We start from the raw sequence: 18,134 nt of genomic DNA on the forward strand, positions 1-18,134 counted from the left end.
AAAGAATGCTTATTTTAATTTTTTTAATAGCCGTTTTGATCATATGGGTAAGAACATTACAGGGAAGTAGTGGGAACACCCTTGCATAACAAAAAAAGGCTTTTTCTCTGCCTAGCAATACATCTATTGCCCTTAAAAATATCTATATTGGACAATTCTTTTTTTTTTTTTTTTTTGTAGTGTGGATGAATCATTTCACATCCATAGCGTTGAGAGGTCTCAGTTGTACATGTCCAAGAGCGTCACTGCTTCAGACAGAAATATGCTCTTTATGAGACCTTCAGCTTGGATCCCTGCCTGAGTGTACCTACCTTTGCTCTGCTCAGTTGAAGACAGACGCATGCTAATGACCCACATAGGACTGAAGTTCTTAAGAGGCATTACACACAGCCTGTACTTCCCTTCTGGCTGCTGCTCTTAAAATGTCAGCAGCACCACAGCTACTGGTTAATAGCAACCTTGCAGTGTGCCTGCTGTTTTCTTTCTTACACCAAGGACTGCAACTACAATGCAGTTGAGCTGAGCTCCTGCAAATATAGTGTAAACATCAGCCTTATTCTGGGTTCTGAAATCTTCCTGTGCGGCTCCTTCTACAAAAAATGTTACAATCATTTACTATGTGCAACTGATTTTTTAGCTATAATTAACCTGGTTTCTCAGTTGAGAGTTTTTCATGACACAACAGTGTTGCCACGAAATAAGTGCACGCGTGAAGGTAAGAAGGTAAGAGCATGCAACTCCTTACCCAGGAAAATTTAATCTGGAACCTTGGAAGTATTAGGGAACTTCTGTTTTCCAAGAAATCCAAACTCCTATTAAAGTCTGCAGGTTTTGTCAAGGCATTTTCAAAGTGTTGCTTACGTTTATCTGGGTCACTTCTCATAGACTTCCCAACTTACTGTCTTTTATGCCCATTGAAGTAGATCAGTGCAGTGCTCTTTATGAGTGAGACAGCAAGGTGTTTCAGCAACTTGACATTTCTTATCGTTCCGGTCATAGCTATTCATGACAAATGCAGATCAGAAGATAGCTGTACTGGTTTAAAAAGCCAAACCCAAACTTTGTAACTTGCTCTTATGCTTAACATCTCTTTATCGTCCCTTTTCAACAGTTTCTATTTCCATCTTTAGTTTGGCCACAAGATGGCAATAACTTGCAGACAAAATGAAACACGCAGACCGATTTGGAACTGTCTCCCATACTGAGCTTTTCCCTGCGCTCTCCCCCAGCCCCCCTCTTTTGTTTCAATATTTAATTGCATTTCTTTCGGAATTACTAGGCAACCCACCCCCAGATGTGCAGTTTAAAGGTGATGTGCTTGCAGTGTGATTTTCAGGATCTACTCCGTAGAGCACCATCATGTGATACTGGGGTAAGGTGGAGTTCAGCTTTAAGGGGGAGTCTCCAGCCTTCCTCACCAATCTTTAGGATCTGACTGGAGAAATACGAAAGGATCCTTCTCCTTTCCCTGATCTTTCTCCGTCCAGCGTCCTGGGCCAGCCCCTGAGCAGACCAAAGACAGGCAGAGCAGTAGCAAGGTGAGTTTCCCCTGTGGCTGCTTTTTCATGACTCTGGGTGGTTGTGTGCCAGTTAGGCTGGTGTTTGCTTGCTGTGTTAGGTGCAGGTGACAAAATCCAAGGGAGGGTTAGGCTCCAGGTAGAACTTCTGAGCAGCTGGGTGAACCATCAGCTTGGGCTGACAGCATTTTGTGCTCTCTTTTGAACAGCTCCGATAGTTTTACTGCGCATTTCCATTCACCTCCCAGCACATTATTTCACCCTTTCTGTCTCTTGGTGCTAAACTTTCAACCAAATTTCGCACAGAGAGTCGGGAGGATGTGCTTGGTAGGGGAGACTGTGAAATCACCCAGAGGGGTCTGCAGAGCTATGGGCTTTCCCCACCCCAAGCCAGCACTCAGAGTGGGGAGGGATTTCCTTCCTGACTTGGAGCTGGGGGTTTAGGAGACAAGGAACAGTGCAACTGTTCAGGAGATTGAACTTCATGACCCCCTTTTGTCTGGTCCGTTTTGCAGATGGATGGGAAAGAAGGACACCTTGTCACTTGCCAGCAGTGCTGTTTCTGAGCTGGTTCCTAGATACGCTCTTAGGTTGCATCTCTGCTATGGGAAAGATGAGGGAAGAAGGAGCAGTAACATTTTCTGGTTTTGAGCTTGATACTTAATAAATAAGCAAGAGCAGAGCTTGGCTAAGGGAGTAGAAAAACCAAGAGCACGAAACCCCGGACACCTTATTGCTGGGGGCAGTTTGGTCCCGGCTGGTGAAAGAACCCGCCCAGTTCCTCCTTGCAGGACACGGCTCCTCGCCTGCTCCTGCCATCATTCCATCAAGTCACAGGGCTGGAGTGCCCACCTCGTGCTATACAAGTGATGGTAGAGTTCATGATTAAATCCAGATGTTGATTTTCAGACTATGACAAAGTTACACTGTGGGAATTGAGGAGCCCTGGCTCTCCATATCACCCACACACTTTTCCTTTGGGTAAGAAGTTGGGTTTGAAAGCCGCTTGTGTGAATTTTAAGTGGCATTACTTTCATTACCATAACCTAAGGTTAAGTGAGCAATAAATTTAGCTCATGGGAGTGGGCAGAGAGAAAGTTCCAGGTTCAGTGTGGAATGCAGTGCCACTAATGATGCCCAGATTCAGTGCCACTAATGGCAAGTGGAAGTAAAGGTGTCAGGTTATTGATTAATTGTTTTTTAATTGTTTATCAATTAATTTGATTTTATTTTTTTAATTTGCCTTCTGAACACATATGCTTGAATTTCAGATTTTTAAAATCCAAGGCCTTGCAAAGGGGTGGTTATTTAAGAATGCCAATTTCCCTTGCATGGCTAAAGAAATTTTCTGCGGTGTTTAAAATTTGCCATTTTTTGTCTTGTTTTCTTCTTCCTGTGCTGCACAGCCCTGCTAGCTAAGATTAAGGTGTTCAGAGTTCCTGATTTACCTTTGACTCAGTGCCAGTGCTGCTGAGGGCACTTGGCCGCTCAACATCGTGTATGCATTACGGAAAAGAAAAAAAAAAGCAATTGAGTCATTTTTCCACCCGTCACACTAGTCAGATGGGCTTTCCCCCCTCCTCATGTGATGCCTGGATATAATTTCACTTAGAGCAGTTCGAAAAAGCAGACGTTTGCAGATTAAACTTGTGAAAAGGAGATGTAAAACATAAAGTGGAGGCTACGCTGGTGGGAAGGCTGAAATTGCTTCCCGGCTCGCTATTTCGTGCGACTTGTGCCGGCGGGAACGGGCCGGGCAGGGCTCGTGTCCCCGCTTGCCTTCCTGCGCCTCGGTCCTGCCTGCTGCCTCCTTGCCGCAGCCCCGCAGCCGCTCGGAGCGGCGGGAGCCCGGCGGCGGCGCGGGACCGGCGGGCGCGGGGCGGCTCCGCTGCCGCGGGACACGGGCGCCGTCGCTCCGCCCGCGGCAGGCGCCGTGCCCGGCGGTGACCGGCCCTGCTGCTTCCCTTCTCCCCAGGTGGTGCGAGGGAGATGCGGCACTGAGGAGCGGGCTCGGCCCGGGCTGCGCTGCGGGGCTGACGGGCGCGTTCTGCACTCGGAGCGGTCTGGATGAACGCGGAGGTGGTGAAGGTCGACGGCGAGTTGGAAACAACATGAATACCTCGGTTCTCGCCCCACTGGGAAATATTTCTGGCCACCTGAATTTTTCGGAGATGAACTCGCAGATCTTGCAGTTTGAGGACGAAGATTGCCATGTGCCTTTGGCCATGGTCTTCACTTTGGCCTTGGCTTACGGGACTGTGATAATTCTGGGAGTCTCTGGGAATCTGGCCTTGATTGTCATTATTTTGAAACAAAAGGAGATGCGCAATGTTACCAACATCCTCATTGTCAACCTGTCGTTTTCTGATCTCCTAGTGACTATCATGTGTCTTCCCTTTACCTTCGTGTACACTTTAATGGACCACTGGATTTTTGGGGAGGCCATGTGCAAGTTGAACCCTTTTGTGCAATGTGCCTCCATCACTGTCTCGGTCTTTTCTTTAGTCCTCATTGCTATTGAGCGCCATCAGCTGATCATCAATCCCCGCGGCTGGAGGCCAAACAACAGACATGCCTACATGGGGATTGCTGCCATATGGATTTTAGCCACAGCTTCCTCTTTGCCTTTCCTGATCTACCACGTATTAACAGATGAGCCCTTCAGAAATGTAACATTTGAGGAATATAAGGACAAATATGTGTGCTTGGACCTGTTCCCCTTGGACACTGCCAGGCTTTCTTATACCACAACGCTTTTGGTGATTCAGTACTTTGGACCACTTTGTTTTATATTTATTTGCTACTTGAAGGTAAGATAGAACCTTCTTGCAATATGCACTTCTTTCTATCTGATGTTTGTTTATCCTTGCAAAGATGACAGTGGTAGGTTAATTGATCCCATGTGTTTCTCTTTGTTGAATTTCCTGCAGATATACATACGGTTAAAAAAAAGGAACAACATGATGGACAAGATGAGAGACAGTAAGTACAGATCCTCTGAAACCAAAAGGATCAACATCATGCTGATATCAATAGTGGTTGCATTTGCAGTTTGCTGGCTGCCTCTCACCATCTTCAATATCGTGTTTGATTGGAATCATGAAATTCTGCCTGTTGCTACCTGCAGCCACAACCTGTTGTTCCTGATTTGCCACCTCACTGCCATGATCTCTACCTGTGTGAATCCCATCTTCTACGGGTTTCTCAATAAGAACTTCCAAAGGGACCTGCAGTTTTTTTTTCATTTTTGCCACTTCCACTCCCGTGAGGAGGATTATGAGACTATAGCCATGTCCACCATGCACACAGATGTTTCAAAAACCTCTTTGAAGCAGGCAAGCCCCGTCATATTTAAAAAAATAAATAGTGATGATGATGAAAAAATATAAAGAAGTAATAAAAAATTCTACACCGAACTGCAAGAAGTGTGATTGCAGGTGAAGTGTGTCCAAGGACAAGCACAATTACATAACAAGTACAAAAAGGGTAATGTTTTTCTTCCTTTTCCAAGGAACTTTGATTGTTGTCACTTTGAAATTATGTGCTGTGCATTTTTGCCCCTTCTACTGCTTTAATGTTCACAGAAGTTATATCTGAATTTTATTATAAGACATAGTCAGACCTGCTACTACCTATGGTTTTCATCAGCCATTTTTGTTCTGTTTTCTTTGTACAGTTCTGTGCTTTAGCACAAAGGTTTATTTATTGGGTTTTTTTCCAAAGAAGTAGTTCTCAGGAGTGTCCATTTAAGACCATTAGAAACAATATGAACCACAGGGACACTGTCATTACAGAAGATATCCACCAAAGAATAAAATTAGGAAATTCTGATTTGAAGAGGACTTCTTTTTTTTTTTTTAATTCATCTTTTGATCAATGTTAAAATCCTGTAAAACCAGTGTAGGTATGCAAAAAAAAAAAAAAAAAAAAAGGAATTCTGTGTAACCTGTAGAATATGTTTAAATGGGTACATACAATTGTCTCATTCACAGAGGCAATTTAGGCTGTAATCACTTAGTTTCAAAAAGAGGATTAAGAAAGAAATTCTGTTCTCATTTACAAGAATAAAACCCTACAGTAATTCCACAGAGCACAATGGGATAACTGATGTTTCAGCACAGCAAATGAAAATATAAATGGGCCTCCAGTCCCAAATGATTACAGCTGGTTTTAATAACACAGGCTTTTTAATTTAAAAAATCCAAACCCCATTTTCATCTGCCATCAGTGATAGAAGTTAACTGTTGCTGGGATGAAATGCACCATCTGTTCCAAGCCTATGAACCACGTAAATTCTCCTTGAGACTTATGTCCAGAATCTAGAGGGAGATGGGACTGTTTGCTATCTGGACAAGGTGCAATTCCATCCTCACAGGTGACAGAGAAATTCAGGTCTGGTATTAAAAAAGTAAGATTGAGCTACCTGAGTTTTTTCATAGTAATTAGTGCTGATCTATATAAATTATGTATAGCCTCATAATACTTTGTGTTCAGATGCAATGGCATAAACCTGGATAATCTCCAAGACAATGGATGGTTTAATCAAGACCCACAAAATTTAAAAGAAGGATACGGATATAATTTGGGTATAATTGGTAAGTTTAGCTTCCAAGTTCACAGTTCCCACAGTTGGCTGAAGTGTGGAAACATTTGCCAAATATACACAATAGACCTCTGTTACTGCTTAAAATATATATCCTCTAATTACCCAAAATATTCATGACTAGATCCCAGTTGAGGGAAACCATATAACTTGACTACTGTAAATGAAATTACAACAATATCAGCCAGCTGAGGTTCAGTGTCATACAGTGTACTTTGCTATATCATCAATGTCTTTTTGAATAATCAGCTTTTTAAAATACAATATAGACCGTACTTTCTTTCAACAAGGTCACTTTAAATCATTCGGGCAGACAAGAGGGTCTTTAAAATGGATATAAATGTAAATGCAGCATAAGTGGAAATCTGATCTGATATATTTCTAAGCAAAAGTATCTCAGAATGTTATAGTGAATTTAATATGTTCTAAATTTGACATAGATAAATGCCTAAGAAATTAAAATTATTTGGGTTGCCAGCATTTAAAAGTGAAAAACTGTGCCTTGTGCTGTCTTATAAATAGTGTAGAATATTAAAGTAGCAATGTGTTCTTGTGCATTATAATTCCATGTATTTCTCTACTGGAAGATAATTTAATTTAAAAGGAGCTTTCTGTGCTTGAGAACAGAGACAGAATGTAGAAAATTAATTATAAGACAAAAGGTTCTTTTAGAGCTTTGGCCTTTTGTATTTGATGAGATTTCCTTTTTATTTGTCCTTCTCCATGGAATGTGTTGTTAATAATTTGACAAGGGTTTCCCAAAATTATTTCCCTCTCACTTTGCAACAATTTTCATATTTCAAAGGATGTGTATTTTCACAATGAGATACAATGTACAAAAACAGCCATGGGGGTTTTTTATTAATAATGTCACAGTGGGTTTTTCCCATTACAAAAAGTCACTGTGAATTTTATGGCTTTTCCCCCCCCTTTTTTTTTTAAAGCACTTTCTTTCAATGTAGTGCAAAAAGAAAATTCAGTCATTTGAGAAACTTTACAGTTAGTTTGCTGGAAATTTTTGATCAAGCTGAATTAGGTGCTTATACAGAGTAGGTGTAGAGCAACTTTAGAGGAGCCTGCTGGTGCTCAGGGAGCTGAACCAGGTGTGTCCTAAGTTTTGGAGGTCTCCAGTGGAATAGCAACATAATTCTTCCTATGTCAACATTTCTCCTGCTTGAGGTACAGTCTCAAATCATGCAGCCAATCTGACACTGTGTTATAGTATCTCCTGAAAATGCATGTCAGGGGTTTTTTTTGCCCACCAGCACCTGATAGACAGGAGCATTCCTTCTGCTCATCCTTGTTAAGCTCAGAAACAATTTTTCCTCTGCACTGCTGTCCTAGGATCAGGCTTCTTATGTTTCCTCACTTCCCTGCAAGAAGCCTTTCTGAGCCTCTGCTAAGGACGCAGGTTAGTGCGTCGTCACACAAATAGCACAGGGCACACTGCCTGTAATGACAGTGGAAATGAACACAGTGTAAAGACTTCATTTTCTGCAGGAAAATGCATTTGGAGAATTTCAGAGGCAAAATCATTGCTCTTCTGAAGAACTTGTTATGAGGACAGATAAAAGTAGTCTCTCTGAGGTGCTGACCTAATATCTGCAGGGCGTAGATCAGATCTACTGAGAGCAGTATTTTTGTCTTTGGTTTCATGACTTGATGCTGGAGTTTGAGTCTCAAAAGCTGCAGAAGACTTTCCCCTCCTGACAGCCAGCTACAGTACTGATCCTCTTTTTCATTTTCAGAGCTCCAGCATGGCTTCTCATCCTCTATATGCTAAATTTCTTTACAGGATAAGCTGACAGGTTTTGTGTTTCACTATAATTTTTCAATCATTCTCGTTTGATATTTATTTCTTCTACGTGCTGTTTTGTCAAGCGTCCCACACTTCAGCACAGACTGATTCCTGTCTCAAAAGCCTGAAGATCCCTTTTATTCTTTCAGACTGGTAGAAAAGTTTTACTGACAGAAAAACAGAACAGTGAGTGATCTATAATGTATCTTATTATTTATGTGTCATACATTTCATGTCAAATCTCCAGCCTTAAATGACAAATATGACTATTTAATAAACATCAGTATTTACTTCATTTGTCAGTTATTTCAGCATCTTAAACATCACTTTGATCAGCCACAAACATTTAAAGTTTCTGCATAATCTAAATAAACCAGCATATTTGTATATCATGTTAATAAATGCGTCTGTATTCCCATTTTGCTTTCTTTTTAAAAAAATGGTTGTGTCATTGTTACTATGTACAGTAATTCACAACTTTCACGTCAACATTAAAAAAAGGATAATAAGAAAGGAAGTGATAAATTGACAATAAAACCTGCTTTTGGTAGGCTAGTACAGAACTGAAAATTAAAAGCTATATATCTATATGTATCTAGTCAACACTGTCTTTATGACCACATAAAGAGAAAAGATTTAAACCAGGAAAATAAATCAACATGACAGAGCGCCCAAGGGACTTGAGCTGATGCTGACTGCATCTCATCACTGATGAAGGTGTGAAGGGTTAAGGGCTCATATATTCTGACTCTGTGGTCTTGTACTACAGTACCAGCTATTATTAATGGATCCTAAAGGGAAAATTTGATGCTGATTCATATTCAGACTGTAAATCAGTATGTGTTTCAATCCAGGCTCGTATATCAAATTCTCATTTTGACCTCAGAGAAACATTCTCAGATCAATGAAATGGAGAATTTTCTTAAAGTTAACCACTTGCCTAGGCATTCTACTGAATAAAACTGCATTGCTGGCTGGCAGCTCAGACTCTTTCCTAAAAATCAGATTTTGGATATTAGCTTTTTACAGAAATAAATTAATGGCATATAGTTGTTTGATCTTTTTTTCTGGATTCTTCTCTGGATTTTTTTTCTTTTCTGGGCCTGATAATGCTTCAGTTTAAAGCTTTCCTTCCTACTTCTTTGTATCAAAGAGTTTACCAAAGCAGTGCATAGAGAATGAAGACAATAAGGAGATTTTCTATCTTCTTATTTTTAAAGCATACAAAACAGTAGGAAACACGAACTTAAGTAACATCTCTGCCTGCAACAGATTAAATTCATCCAGTTGAGTGGAAAAGGGAGAGGAATAATAATTACAACCAAATGATAAATTTTGTTGACAGTCATTTCTCAGTTGAGGGATATATACAACTCCAAGATCTACCATGCCCTTTTCATTCTTGTGTTCTTTAGTATGTGGTATCTGCGTCCCTGAGTCATTACTAAATAGCCAAGCCATTACTTAAGTTAACGTGAAAGAAAGTTCTTCTATCCAGGCTTTGCAGAATTTAAATGTGTGAATATAACATATAAGATGAAAAAATGTGATCAGCTTTGGCTTTTACACTTTAATTAACCTGTGGTCAGGTTATTACTTCTATAAAATTACTTCTATTCTGTATTTCCGCCCACGCAAAACAGTGTTAATGGTCTAATTGAAGTCGATATCTCAAATATTCATGAGTGTGTTCACAAATATTAACTTCAGCTTTCCTAGCCTCCTCTGGCAGCAAGCCAAGGGCATTCACACCTGCAGTACTCTGGTGCTATGCATTACCAAAATGTCTTTCCCTCAGTTGTGTATACAGGCTGCTAAGTGGGAGGACTGCCACCTTCCAGGGCAGCACTAGGCCTGGTGGCTACTGCCTCCCTTCCTCCATCTTCCATGGTGCCTCTGCTCTCACTTCATATTTCATCCCTTTGGTAGCTGCTTTCTGAGGAAGCTGCAGAAGTTTGTACTCTGATTTTGTAAAGTGCCTGAGTATATGATAAAATTCAACTCTATTCAGGACTGTGCTTTAAATAGTTTCTTTCATTAAAATGGTCTTCCGGCAAGTTTCTCATAGGCAAATTTCTCAAAATTTAGAAGTACATAATTTTCAAAGCCTGTGTAGGAAATATGTCCATACAGAACATCCAGCTCATGGCAGCAAAACTGACAGCACACACTGTCTTGTGTTTTCCAAATAGCTGAATTGATGATCTGGTTATTTATCATAGGCAGGCTTAGTTACAAGATACTTGCCCCAGATGAAAACATGTTTGAAACTGCTGTACAGGAGATGCTCTGCATGGTTAACTAACTTGCCACCAGTTACGCAACATTTCAGATATACAGGGAAATAGAGTTTGGAAGAGAGACAAAAAGCAGATGGTCCAGATGAAGCCTTGATGCCTCCTATCAGATATACACAAAAAGACCCAAAGGGAGACTCAGATATTTATTTGCTTGGGGGGCCAACAGACTGACAGGTAAATGGTTTTTCTGAGCAAACTGGTGGTCAAAGAAGTATGTATGATAAACAGGTTCTCTGCTCCCATTTCCAGAAAAATAATATGGACCTTTATAAATTACTCTGAAAATATATATTTTAAGACTCTTTACCTTGGATTAATCTAAATTGTTTTTTGAGACAAAGGAAACAAAACAGTTTTGGCACAATTGAAAAATAACAGCTTTTCATTGCATCCCCCACTGCACACAAGTCCATTTGCTTCCACTTCTGCACAACATGGAGAAGGTTTATTTATGGCAGGAGGAGTAACCTGATCAACAAAGCCCTCCTTTTCCCTCTTGGCTCATATCCATGCTGACACTGTGCTGCTGTTTTTCCCTTTGCAATCTTCTCCCTCCTGCTCCAGCCTCTCCCAAGCTATGAAGTTTTTATTATGCTGTTTATATTGTTTCTTAATAAAAGCTGTCTGTGAAAAGATGTCCTTGAAAGATCCTCTTAGATGTGTGCTTGAACATATGGGTGAGAGGCCATATAGGACTTGTAGAAATATGACTGGAAACGTGAAGGTGTTTCAGGCAATAGAGAAGTTGAAAATGTAGTTGTTGCATAGTTATTTAGCTCTTTTCATTTAAAGCTGTTTTTACAATTTTAATTTATGTAATCTAAATGTCAGCTTACTTTACCTATCTAGAGTAAACTTTCTCTTGGTGATGAGCCACCAGAGGCATTCAGCGAGAGGAGACACTGGGTAACCCAATTTGTATCCTTATTTAGCCTTATAGCCTCTCGCTGTTGCCTACAAGCTTCTCATTGTACTATACTTGAAGATATATATGGAAAAGTCTTCACTTCTTTCTCTTTAGGACTAGTAAAAGTTGTATAATTAAGAGATGTAAGAGATAGTACTGGATTATCTTTTCTGATTTTTATTTCCATTATTATTATTATGACTGTAATGTTTGAGGCTCTTCAATTAAGCTTTGACTTATTATGTCACCATGCTGACATGCAAATAATTAGACAGGTGCTGAAGTAAGAGCCTTAAAGCTTCATCTAAAACACTGCAAGTTTAATGAAAAGCTTCCCATTGACTTCAATGAGCATTGGGTGAGGTATTTGTTTCAAGTGATACTAAGGTGCAATACAGGTCTGAACATCTGCATTTGTCCAAGGGACAAATTAAAAAGTCATCTTCAGCTGGTCCTTACAGAATGGTTATCCTCGTAAGTTCTTCTGTGAGTTTTACTCTGATGTATTTTCTTGACACGGTTACAAGTTAAATGTGTCTGCTGAGCTGCCTGGCTTACTGATTTAAACCAATTTGCTTCACAGAGAATTGAAGAGGGTACTAGCAATTCATCACTAGTAAGAGTGTGGGCGTTTTTTTTTTTGATGAGGATGATGATGATGATTACTACTACTGCTGCTTTTTTCACTTTATACAAAATAAAAACCAAAAAAGATCACTGACAGCCAGACAGCATAGTTTTGTTTACATTTGAAATTCACTTCAGGAAGTAAAGAATCTCAGCCTGCAGCACAGGCTGTGGATTTACCTGGTAGAGGCACAGCTTTAGCAATCATGAATAAAACCACTGCAAATAGTTGGTTAAAAACAAGTATCTTCAGAGTTGGATAAGGTCACATTTAAGTCAGTATACAGAAACTTGAATCAAATATGAATGTTTTTTGTGGTGGACATTATGCATTCAGATAACCAAGTGACTCAATGAAATTATAAAGCCTGAGCCTGCTCTCATTCATATTAGTCAAGTGCTTCAGGAACATCTCTGATATTGTTCAGAAGGTTATGGCATGGATGAGGCAGGTAAATGAAATCAATCTGTGAAGCTGTCAGATTGGCTTTTTAGACTCATAGATTTTATGTTACCTAGGATTAGGGTAACATAAGGAAATGAAGTACCTTGGCTTTTGAATTCCTTGATAATTTTCACTCAGTCCTGACAGATTTGCTAAAGCTTTCTGAGGGTGAAATGGTATTGGATAAGCTGAGTACCTGTTATTTAAATAGCGTTGTTCTTTTAAGCAGGACATACACATTACAGGTGTTAGCATCCGAAGTCTTACATTCTACACAGTAGAATATAGATATACATGTTTACTATCACTTATAGAAGGATTTTAAAATGCTGACTTCAAGCGAATTTTATACATTTACATAAAACCCTTAACCTTTAGCAGTTCTTAGGTTCAGAGCATGTTTTGCAGAATAAACAAACCAAGCAGTGCTGACTGTGCAGTTTGTTTTAGTGAAAGGGTTTTGGTTTCTCTGACTCTGGGACCCTGTCTGAGGATCAGCATCTGCTTGGGAGACATGGGATCCAGCTCACTAAATGAGGTAAAGGTATCTTTGCCAGCAGGATGTCTGACTTCCTAAGAAGGGCTTTGAACTGGGAGTGATGTGAAATGAAGACCATTGCCAGCAGCCTGTGAGGGAATGAGGGACAGAGCTGTCTAGCAAAGGACCTAGAGTGGTGTGAGTGAAGGCAAACACCAAAACCACAATAAAGAGCTTAAATTACCTTAAGCATTTTCAGGAAGAAAGGAAGTGCCTATAAGACACCAGTTTGGGAAAAATTCCCCAATCCTTTCTGGGAAATGGCATGTCAAAGTGTCTCTGAAGTGCCTGTACACCAATGCATGCAGCATGGGGAACAAATGTGAGTAAGTAGAGAAATGCATGGGATTGCAGGGCTATGGTCTTGTTGGGATCATGGCAATAGAGTGGCATGGCTCCCATGACTGCAATAATGCAATGGAGGGATACAGGCCCTTTAGGAAGGACAGGATAGGAAGACAAAGAGGCGGAGTTGCCCTTTATGGGAGAGAGCAGTTAGAGTATATGGAGCCCTTCTGAAGATGGATGAGGAGCCAGCTGAGAACTTATGGGAGAGGATTAAACAACAAACAGTATGGATGACACTGTAGGGGGTGTCCGCCATACGCTGCCTGCTCAGGGAAGCAGCAGATGATGCCAGAAGAAGCCTCATGTTCACAGACAGGCCCTGATCCTTGTGGTGGACTTTAACCACCCTGATAACTGCAAAGCATTTAGTAATCCAGGAAGTTCCTGGAGAGCCCTGATGAAAATTTCCTGACAGACATGACAGAGAAATCAGTGAGAAGATCTGATACACCTCATACTTGAAAATAAGGAAGAGCTTGTCAGGGATGTGAAGACTGAAGGCAGTATTGTCTTCAGTGACAGTGGAGTTCAGACTACTAAAAGAAGAGAGCAAGGAAAACAGCAAGATCCCAGCCCTGACCATTAGGAGGGCAGACTTTGGCCTCTTCATGGATCTGCCTGAAACAGTCTCACAGGATAAGGCTATGGAGGGAAGAGGGGACCAGGCTGGCTGTTTGATATTCAAGGATCATCTCTTCAAAGCTCAAGAACAGTCCATCACAATGAGCAAGAAGTTAAGCAGTGATAGCACAAGGCTTGCATGGATCAACAAGAAGCTCCTAGGAAAACTCAACCATAAAAAGCAAACTTAAGGAAAGGGGAAAAAGTGACAGGTAACATGAGAAGAATATAGAAACAATTCTTGAGCATGCAAGACAGGATTAGGAAGGGCAAAGCTCAACAGAAATTGAGTCTGGTGAGAGAACAAGGCAACAAGAAAGGCAGCAGGATGGGCTTCTGTAAGTACATAAGCAGCAAAAGGAAGACTAGGGAATATGTGGGCTTGCTGCTAAGTGGGATAGGGGCCCAGTGTCAGAGGGCATTGAAGAGGCTGATGTACCAAATGCTTTCTTTCCTTCATCTTCATTAGTACAACCAGCCTTCAGAAATCCCAGGACCTGGAGACCAGAGGGAAAAGCAAGAACAAGGAAGGCATACCCTTGGTAGAAGATGTTCAGGTTAGGGAGTACTTAAGCAACTGGACATAAATAAATCCATTGGATCTGTTGGAATGCAGCCGTCCCTCACAGTTATTGAACAACAGATCCCGAAAACCATTTCCAGGTTCGTGAAGGACAGGAAGGTGATCAGTCGTCAGTATGGGTTCTCAAAAGGGAAGTCATACTTAACCAACCTGATAGCCTTCTGTGAAGATGATTATCTTACCAAGCCAGCTACTGGCATGGTAGATGAGGGGGAGCAGTGGATATTGTCTACCTTGCCTTCAGTAAGAGCATGTTTAAGTTTGAACAGCAGCCCCAGTCTCTGAAAAAGCCTTTTTACTTATTTTGCAAATGTTTCAATGCTGACACATTGTCATGTATTGCTTTTACTAATCCATTAAGGATTGAGCCAAGCAACCTTTCATATAGAAGTATGGCCACTTACTTCACTGTTGACCAAATTTGGTGTAATAAGCTTTTAGATAGACCTTTTAAACTATATATGAGTTATATAAGCACTGTTAGAAAAGCATCGAATATAAGAGTAGCTTGGTGCAGCTGTAGTCTTTCAAGTTTGGGGAAGATTGGGAGCTATGCCGGTAAAAGCATTTTTATCAGTGCCCAAGTAAGGAAAATAATGGAAGACCCACACTTGCCTGCTGTATTTGGCAGCAGCCATCCAGCCATGTTATCAATAGATAGGGCAACAAGTATGCTGTTATGTCTGAGCTAGGTAGTGCAACATGGTAAGGAGGACCATGGGGCTCAACAGTTATGGAGCACAACCAAGAGTTGTGGTAATGGAGTTTTAGCCCCTATGGAAAAATATGAGGGGAGAGTTGAGCCAAATTTTGTGGGCTGAGAACAGGCCATGGAGACATGGAATCTGAATGTTAATAATTTTGTTATTTAGAATAACCTGTAGTAGGAAATGTATGACAATTCTCAGTTCCTAGGCTAAGCTTTAGTACATGTGTTTGTCAAAGTTTGTGTTTGGAGCATTTTTATTTTTTAAATAAAACTCAGAACTATTTGGATAGTAAAATCCAGTTTATCATGGTTCCTGTTTTAGAGAGACAACTTGTCATTGAAGGTGCTGAATGTACAAATTATTCTATTGCAACTCTAGAGCTGGTTGAATTTGAAAGAGTTCTGATTGCTCTAAAATACTTTGCTTACTAGGTACGATACATCTTTTCAAAAAAGCTAAAGATGAAGTAATGATTTTGATGAGAATATATGCCATGCTACTAGCTTTAAAATAAAGACATGAGTGTTATTCATTCATTTTAACTAAAAATTGGTGCTAGCCCTGTCACACTGGGTATTACCACTTGATTTCTTGCATGGTTTTCTTAGAAATGCAATGTCGTTTGTACGATTACTATGATTACAGTTAGGCAAAAAAAAAAGAGCCAGACAAAACCTCTCTGCCCTGAACATACATTTTGACATGATTTCTTAAACCCCTCTCTATCAAACACCACTTCAACCTGTGTTTTTAGTTCAGGGTAGCAGAGAGAGAGTTTTGATGCCATAAAAATCTCACTGAAGGCTTCTGCTGCTACTGACCCAATCTGAAAGCTATGCTGATTTTTCAGTGCTCTCTGGAAGCGGATCCCTGCTAACAGGAGTATTTAATTATACCTGAAACTATTCTGCTACTGTGCCCTATAGTTAGCCAGAATTCAAGATCGGTTGAGGCTGCTCTGATTAGACAGAAGCTGAGATAAACATTTAAATTTCTTTATGCAATGCTATTTAAAAACTCTTTTATACAGTACTGTTTCCAGAAAAACAGGAAGACAAGTTGCAAGTGAGCCTGGGTTTAAGAAGCTCTCTGTTTCCTTTCAGTGTTGTGTTTGCAACTCTTTACACTGACCCTCTGTATTCACATTGCAGGCAGCCACTGCTGGGACCACAAAAATGACAATCACACAGACCTCTTGTAGGTATTGTACAGGATTAAGCAATCCCTTTCCCCACCTTTCTCTCTTCCCACACCTACGCATCACAAGCACTTGTCACACTGAAGGGTAAACTAAGCTGTGGCATAGATCCAGCTTAAGAACAATAAACCTAACAATAAAGAAGGGATTTGGATGGAGGAATTGGTCCCATTTGTCAGCTGGTTACACAAACACTTGTTCTGGTGTGAAGGGCAGAGGTTGGTGGGAGGAATGAGTGAATGTCAAAGGATGGGAATGCACAGTGCTTAGGCTGACATGGCCACATAAATGTATTAGTGAAACTGCACCCTAACTATTTAATAAGGAAAGTACTTCTTAATCCATCAGTGTTAGCTCTGACCTGCTATGAGGTCAGCTATTTTGGGTGGCCCCCATTGTGTGAACAGCTGGTTTTGCCAAACAAAAAGGCTTGGTTGGACTTTGTCTAGAGCCTGAGTACTTGCTGCTTTAAAGGAGCCTGCTCTTGTCTTAGGATTTAAGCTTTGCATTCTGACAACCATTACTGCTTTTCCATACAGAAACACCTTTCATGCCCACTATGCTATAGAAGCTGTTACCTCTTTCCCAAGAAATATAATAATCATGGAAGTTTTCTAGTAAACTCTACAATCATGTGCACTGATCCATGGTGTGAGTCTTTGGATTCCAAAACCTGGTATTTCTGTGGGGTTTTTCTCTTTTCTTCACCTGGAAACTGTGTGGAAGAGACAGATTGTTGCAGGGCTACATCCAATGATAAAAGAAAGAATTATGTCATTGAGTCAAAACTGAATTCAAGAAACTGCTGTGGTCAAGATTCCGTTGATTCTGTGAATAGGCTAAGCAATATCATTAGCCCTGATATTTGAGCTTTCTCCAAGCATATTCTGGTGTGCCAGTAGGTTCAAACTGTCTTGCTAAAATCAATCACCATTACCAGCAATTACTGTGTTGAATCACTGTGAACTTCAATTTTCAATTCACTTTCAAAGTTTTAACTTAGAGGGAATTGTCTTGATTCAGCTAAGGTTGACTTATGAAATCATATATGACTCAGCCTGTATCCCCCCTTGCAAAGTGCTCAGAGACTGTGATATTTGATACTCATAAAATGAGAGAGCTTTTTTACTGTGTTCACTGAAGCTTGTTTGCATCAAATATTTAAGTTTGAACAGCAGCATTTTCTTGAAAGAGAGAAAAAATAACTAAGATCTGAAATGTGAAATTGTTTTAACTGAGGTTCAGTCCATATAGATATAGATGTGCACGTTGTATTAATATCCGGTCTGGAGATCTTTTAACTGACTGTATTAGCAAGTAATTGCAAAGACATGTATCTGGTTTACACATTACAACTTTTGCATATAAATGTGTAATAAATGCATACAAACCCATTGTTAGACATATTGGAAAGATTACTTGGAATAAAGTGACTGAATTAAAAATCTAGAGGTTTTTAGAATACTGTTACTTCTTGACTTTTCAGAAGTTTCACAGTAAGATATAATTTGACTTTGACACAGTGTATTCTGTCACATTTCTAAAAAGAAATGGTTGTAGCCTGGTATTTTGACTAACAGCCTTTTTCTCAGTAAGTATATAAGTATGTAAGTATATAAGATGGATATAAAATACAGGAGATCAAACCTCTCTGGGTTCATGATGAACCTTTTGCCAGAGGAGAGGATAGTAGGAGGTGCTGATTTTTCTTTATGTTCCAGGCCTATTGGTATTTTGCTAACACTGGTGTACTCCTGGGTGTTCTCATTTTATTCTGTGGAGTTAGTTTCATTATTTCCCTTCTGCTCTGTTCCTTTTTTAAAAGTATATTACTTTCTCTGACCAGCCCTCCAGATGATCTTATCAGCTCTCTCACTTAAAACATGCAAAGAATTTGATGGCCAGCTTTCAAAAATCTAAGATTTTCATTACAGTCATG

General features: G+C 40.2%; 1 protein-coding gene across 1 annotated transcript; it reads left to right on the forward strand.

The window, feature by feature from the left end:
* The first annotated feature begins 1,204 nt into the window (after positions 1-1,204).
* On the forward strand, positions 1,205-17,644 carry NPY1R (neuropeptide Y receptor Y1). The gene is made up of 3 exons (XM_048304902.1): positions 1,205-1,538; positions 3,493-4,327; positions 4,448-17,644. The coding sequence occupies exons 2-3, from the start codon at positions 3,629-3,631 to the stop codon at positions 4,904-4,906; spliced, it is 1,158 nt and encodes a 385-aa protein (XP_048160859.1). The 5' UTR covers positions 1,205-1,538; positions 3,493-3,628; the 3' UTR covers positions 4,907-17,644.
* The last annotated feature ends 490 nt before the right edge of the window (positions 17,645-18,134 follow it).

The sequence above is a fragment of the Corvus hawaiiensis genome, chromosome 5 (assembly GCF_020740725.1).
Source record: "Corvus hawaiiensis isolate bCorHaw1 chromosome 5, bCorHaw1.pri.cur, whole genome shotgun sequence".
Taxonomy (NCBI): Eukaryota; Metazoa; Chordata; class Aves; order Passeriformes; family Corvidae; genus Corvus; species Corvus hawaiiensis.

Coding starts and splice junctions, on each gene's coding strand:
- NPY1R (XM_048304902.1), top strand. CDS start 3,629: ATGAATACCTCGGTTCTCGCCCCACTGGGAAATATTTCTGGCCACCTG. Junction 4,328..4,447: donor TATTTATTTGCTACTTGAAG/GTAAGATAGAAC, acceptor AATTTCCTGCAG/ATATACATACGGTTAAAAAA.